This window comes from Euprymna scolopes, chromosome 1, assembly GCF_053919585.1.
Source record: "Euprymna scolopes isolate OS-2025 chromosome 1, ASM5391958v1, whole genome shotgun sequence".
In the NCBI taxonomy this organism is placed as follows: domain Eukaryota; kingdom Metazoa; phylum Mollusca; class Cephalopoda; order Sepiida; family Sepiolidae; genus Euprymna; species Euprymna scolopes.
The window spans coordinates 13,459,125-13,465,124 of NC_136482.1; the positions used below are offsets into that span (position 1 = coordinate 13,459,125).

At 29.3% G+C, this 6,000-nt stretch overlaps 1 protein-coding gene across 2 annotated transcripts in view; it reads left to right on the plus strand.

The window, feature by feature from the left end:
- LOC145280176 (conserved oligomeric Golgi complex subunit 4-like) overlaps positions 1-5,647 on the plus strand; it is a 97,929-nt gene extending 92,282 nt beyond the window's left edge. For both annotated transcript variants that reach the window (XM_080132024.1, XM_080131965.1), the window contains 2 exons: positions 2,563-2,654; positions 5,182-5,647. In XM_080132024.1, coding sequence (XP_079988150.1) covers positions 2,563-2,654; positions 5,182-5,224 — 135 coding nt within the window. In that variant the 3' untranslated portion in view covers positions 5,225-5,647. The remainder of the gene's footprint in view (positions 1-2,562; positions 2,655-5,181) is intronic.
- Positions 5,648-6,000: the final 353 nt, after the last annotated feature.

Consider the following 6,000-nt stretch of genomic DNA (forward strand, 5'->3'; position numbering starts at 1 on the left):
TCGTTGACATCTATGCTGATGACACAACCATCTACGGCAACACATCAAAGGCTGTAAATGACAAAGTTCTTTCTGATTCTCTCTCCTCTGATCTCGAGCGCGTGGTTCAGTGGGGGAAGATGTGGTTGGTTACCTTTAATGCATCCAAAACCAAACTCCTATCCTTACATCATCAACGCTCTGATCCCCATCTGGCATCAATTGTGATGGATGGCTCTCGTCTGGGTGAGGCCCCGTGTTTTGACAAGCTTCTGGGTTTGACCTTTACTCCTGATCTGAAATGGAACACGTACATCAAGTCTGTTGCCAAGGTCGTTGGAAAGATGGTGGAATCCTTCTACCGCTCCAGAAGATATCTCACTACTGAAGCAATTCTCTATCTATATAAAAGCCAAGTACGTCCAAAGATGGAATACTGTTGCCATATCTGGGCAGGAGCTGCTAAAAACGGCCTATCCTGCCTTGACAGAGTACAAAATAGACTTCGTGGCTTAGTGGGGGATGCCCTTTTCACTACCCTGCAACCTCTCTCCCACAGAAGAGACGTTGCGAGCCTATCCTTGTTTTATCGTTATTTCCATGGCAGGTGCTCGTCTGAACTCCAATCTCTGGTCCCCCCTCGCCAATCTTTCACGAAAAACACCGGTCTAGCTGAATCCACTGTGAAAAATTTCCCCCACTCTATATCTGTGCCTAAATCAAAACGCGGATTCCATGAACAAAGCTTCTTTCTTAGAACTGCACGCCTGTGGAACTCTGTTCCGTCTGCCTGCTTCCCTCCGGACTACAACTTGGATGTGTTCAAGTCCAATGTTAACAAATTCCTAATGAACCGCCCCCTTAATTAAACACTTCATCAAATCTCCACACTAACGTAATGTACTTGCAATAACCCTTATCCCTGAGTGGCTTCCGGGCCTTGATAAGTGGTGATCACTGTGTAAAAAAAAAAAAGAAAAAAAAAGCACAATATATAGCTGTTTGAGTAAAAGGAATAGGAGACTTTACTTGTGGAATGACCTTCGTATATGAGAAAATATAGCCAAACAGTTTCTCTAACTAATATTCTACTACCATCTATCATATTATGATTAATGTTTCAGCATTAAATGACTCTTCAAAAAATAGTTGATATGCCGTAAAACAAACAAAACTAAGCCAACCTTAAATTTGTTTCTAATTACATTTTTATAAGGGTTCAAATGCTAAGCACACATTCTTAGGCAGAAGTGTCAGGAAACTCCACTTCAGTCTTTTACGGAAATGCCAAGGTGTGACACCAATCATCTTATGCGCATTGGGAAATAAACTTCATATAAAAAAGTGCAATTATTTCATCTGAATGCTTATTTTTAATGATGTAAAAAGATTTAAGAAACAATTGAAAGTAAAGATGTTCGTTCAGAGAAACCCTTTATTTTTTGCTAAATGTTCCTACTTGGTGTAGCCCAGGAGTCGTTTTATGTCCATTAACCATTTATGTGGCTGAAATAGGATTTCTTTATTCTTTTTTTTTTTTTTACTAGAAGGGTCTAATCCTAAACTAATTGACCAATCATTATTAGATTTTTTTTCTCTTTACACCAAGTGGTGCCATGTCTTGTCTGGAGGGATTTCTATAAAATATATTAACCAATCATTATGAATTTTTGAACACAGCTGCTAGATAAACTTAATGGTGGATAATATGGATTATATTTATGTTAATTTAGTTCCATTTAAAGAATGAAAAAGGAAATAAAAGTTCTTTGAAAATTTAGATGCCTCTAATTTTTGAAGTTGCAGACGCCAATTAATAAATATTCTCTGATTTTCAATTCTTTTAAAATATTTTAGTATCTCCTCTACTTTTATATGTAGATATAATTCTCTTGGCTAAGTGGTCAATGACACAAACTGAAAACTCCATTTTTTTTTTTTTTTTTTTTTTTTTTCGATTGATTATTGGATGTACTTTTGAAAAAAATTCTCCAAAGTTTATAAATATATCTTTATTTTTTTTAATACTACCATGTTGAATTTTATTTAATTTAAACATTAAAGAATTCAGTTCTTATCCAAAATTCCCCCGATATTTAAAAACAAAAATAAAGAAAAATCTATACAAAGTATCATATTCCAAAAATTATGTAAATTAAGTAATTTTATTTTTAAATAAGAAAATTGAAGTTTATGAGTAACCAAAAGATTGTCTTGCCTAACATTTAAAAAAAGGTCAAGAAACAGAGATAACTCAACAACAATTCAAACTTATCAGACTTATGTTGTAATGCTTATGAATTCCAATTCACTGTTTAAAAATGATTTCATTTATAAAAATAAAGCTACTTAATCAATTTATGTGATTTTTGAAAGATGATATTTTCGTTTTGTCATGGGTATGTAAATTTTTGTTTACTTTTTTTTAATGCGGAGAGAATTTTGCACAAGAATCAAGAATTCTTTACATTTATTTCATTGTTTATTGCTATATTCCAAATATATTTCACGTCTTTTTTCCTTAAGAATTGCACAAAACAACAAATGATAATTGACAAAAATTATTTTTGTTTGTTTTTGTAGGTGACAGAAATTCTTGATTATTGGGGGACAAACTCCGGCCCACTCACATGGCGCTTGACACCAACTGAGGTTCGACAGGTTTTAGCATTGAGGTAATTATAAACAAAAATAGACTGTTATGCATTTGGAATTTGGTGCTGAATTATCATCATATTAAAAGTTATCGAGATTGTGTTATAATGTGTTTTACTCAATATGTATTACTCTGTTTTTATTGTTATGGCACTTGTGTATTTTAGTTTTTGAAAACAATATTTTTGTTTTCATTTTTGTTGACTTCCACTTGGAAGAAGAGGAGACAATTCAAAAAGTTTTAAAATTTTTCCAATAATGGCATTTTTTTTTTCCTCCCCTAATAATGGTATTTATACATTTTAATGCTTATATTTTTATTATGGAAGTTTAATTTTGTAAAAAAAAAAAGTGTTTTTCTTTTTAAAAATTCGTTTTCATACAATGACAACTTTCATTCATTTCAAAAAAAAAAAAAAAATACAAAAATGTCTTTTGTAATTTATATAAAAATTGTAATTATTTTATGAAACCTAAAAAAATGTTCTTTTAATTCAATAAATATCCAGATAATGTTTTATTTTGTGTTCTTGTGCTAAGTTGTTTTTTTTTTTTTGTTTTGCTTTTATTACAAATTTATGTACTTGAACATTTTTGTGATAATATTTAAGTTCATTTTTTATTTTTTTACTTGTCTCTTTATTAATCTGTTTATGAATATAGCGTGTTTATGAATATGAATGTTTCAAAATATTTGCATGTGCTGCAAAATTTCAAAATAGAGAGAAAAGTAAAACAATTACGTAAATGGAAAAACAAGTATTTTTATATAAATTGGGTGATTATTGTATTCCTGCACCAAACGGTCATGATTTAAAAAAAATAAAAAAAACATATGAAGTCTTTTTCAAGTAAAATTTTACAATAAAAATTTATTGGAAAAATAATTTTTAATGAAAATTAAATATAACATAAAAATTCCATTTTTATATGACTACTGAAAACTACAAATAATTTGATTTAAAAATTTTTTTTTAATTTTTAAATTATTTATAGTGTGCAATCAGCAATCATTTATATCGGTTTAAAGCCATCTAAATTATACTTAAAAAGTTGGTACATGAGAAACAGTGTACTGATGGCGGCCAATGGCGATGAATTATCGTGGTATGATAATTTAATATTACCAAAAATTGTTACAACATTTACATTAATTTTACACCATACAACTATCCACTTTCATAGGCAAAATTACAAAAAGACCGTTTTGATCAGTCAAGTTTTTTTTGGGTTTTTTTTTTTTTTCAAATAATGAAAGATTATCTATAGTTTTTTGTGACCAAATGATATTTTTAGTTTAAAACTCGACTCTGTCTTTCTAATTCATGCCTTTCATGCCACTATTTCCATCATGTGCAAATTACTGCCACATGTATATCAACAACCCATCTACAAAATTAAGTTTTTCTTCTTTTTCTTTCCCTAATCCCATCCCCCGACAGACCAAATAGATTTATTTCAAATGTTGTTAAAACTTCACTGCAAATCATTATGGCAATCATTTTCAGAAAGAAGTAAAGTATAATGGTTAAATTGTTTTGCCTGGCATTGCCCGGGTGTATGGAGGTGTGTGTTGAGCAAAAAAAATTTTTTTTTAAGTGGTAGCAGGCAGGCTCAAACCCATACTGCGAAGGAGGAAAAGAATGTGAAAAACAAAATCTGACGTCTTTGCCATTGCGTCCTTCGCCAAACAGGAAGTGGCGAATGTTTAAATTAAGGCTAGTCAATCAAAAAGAGATGACTTTTGAAAATATTGGCGAGAAAAACGACCTCTCCTTATAGAAAAGTGCCCAGTTGAGAGTCCAGGAATTAATATTTTAAGCCAATTTTTCGATATTTGTCGGCTGAAGAGTCAGGCTTCAAAACAATACCGATCTCGTTAAAATCCGTCGCCTCTCTCAAAAGTTTTAGGCAGACATACGTTTAAACAGATAAGTGGGATTTATATTATGGATTAATGAATTGTCCAGTTATCTTATTTATGAAAAACAATTTTATGATTTTGAATATTACTGCAAATAATGTTAGCATTGCAAGAAAAAGATTTGATTTGTTTAAATGAAAGTCTTTAATAATTTTCAATTTAACATTTTTGTTTTTTATTATTTTTAATTATTTTTATTTGTAATTATTGTTTTAAATTATTGTTTTATTTTATTTATTACCTTTATTTAATTGTTTTATTTTTTTATTGTTTATATATTTATTTTAAATTATAATTTTATTTTTAATATACTTAATGTATATTTTAATTTATATTATTATTTTTAATATTTTTCCTTCACTTTTATTTCACTTAATGTTAGTTTATTTCTATTTCATTTTTATTTTTTGTAATTTTAGATTTTGTAATTTTAGATTTTGTAATTTTAGATTTTGTAATTTTAGTTTTTGTAATTTTAGTTTTTGTAATTTTAGTTTTTGTAATTTTAGTTTCATTTTATTATATTTTTTAATTTTTATCTTACTATTTTCATTAAATTTTTTTCATCTTATTTTATTTTTTATTTTCATTTTATTTATTTAATTTATTTTTTATTTTTTCAGAATCGATTTCCGGAGTGAAGATATTCGAAGACTCAAATTATAGCTGCTTGATAGATAGCTTGTTTTTTGATGTCTTTAAAAAGGGAGAAATTATTATTTTTGAAAGGATAATTCTGGGTCTGCACTTAATATTTAAGAATTTCTATGCTGAACATCAAGTTAAATTATTGTAAAAAAATACTTTGGTGAAAGGTTGAATTTCTTAATTTTCATTCTTTAATAGAAAAAGAGGAGCAAGAAAAAAAAAACAGGAAAATGTATTACACACAGGAAAACACCATTGGAATCAATACTGCATTTATGGTTCCTGTCTGGGGATGATATTTAAAACAGACTCTATACGAAGATTAAACTCAACTTTTCTCATATAAAATGTTACCAGGAAATCAATGGTGATATTTATTTTGTACTAGCAGAGCTACCTGGTATTTCCCAGGGTCATAAAAACAACAAAATAGGTTAAAAAGTGTGTTTAACATCTTTATATTAAAACTGCTATTTCTCTACCCCCTCTCTTCTCAATCCATCGTTCTCTCTTGCACATTTTTCATTGTCCCTCTTCTCCAACCCTTTTTCGCCTCAACACAGCCCATTCCTCTCTATTGAAAATAATAATGATATAAACCATTCACCTTTCCTCTGTAACATTACAAATGGCTGAAAAATAAACCCTTTTAAATAAATCTAGTTCAGGTGACCCCCAAAATATGAATATTTTTTAAAAATTTTAGATATAATTCATTTACAGCAATGCTGATCTTTGCAGGTGTTGGTTTTTGATTTTTAGCTGGACATACACAGACCTTTATGTAATAGATT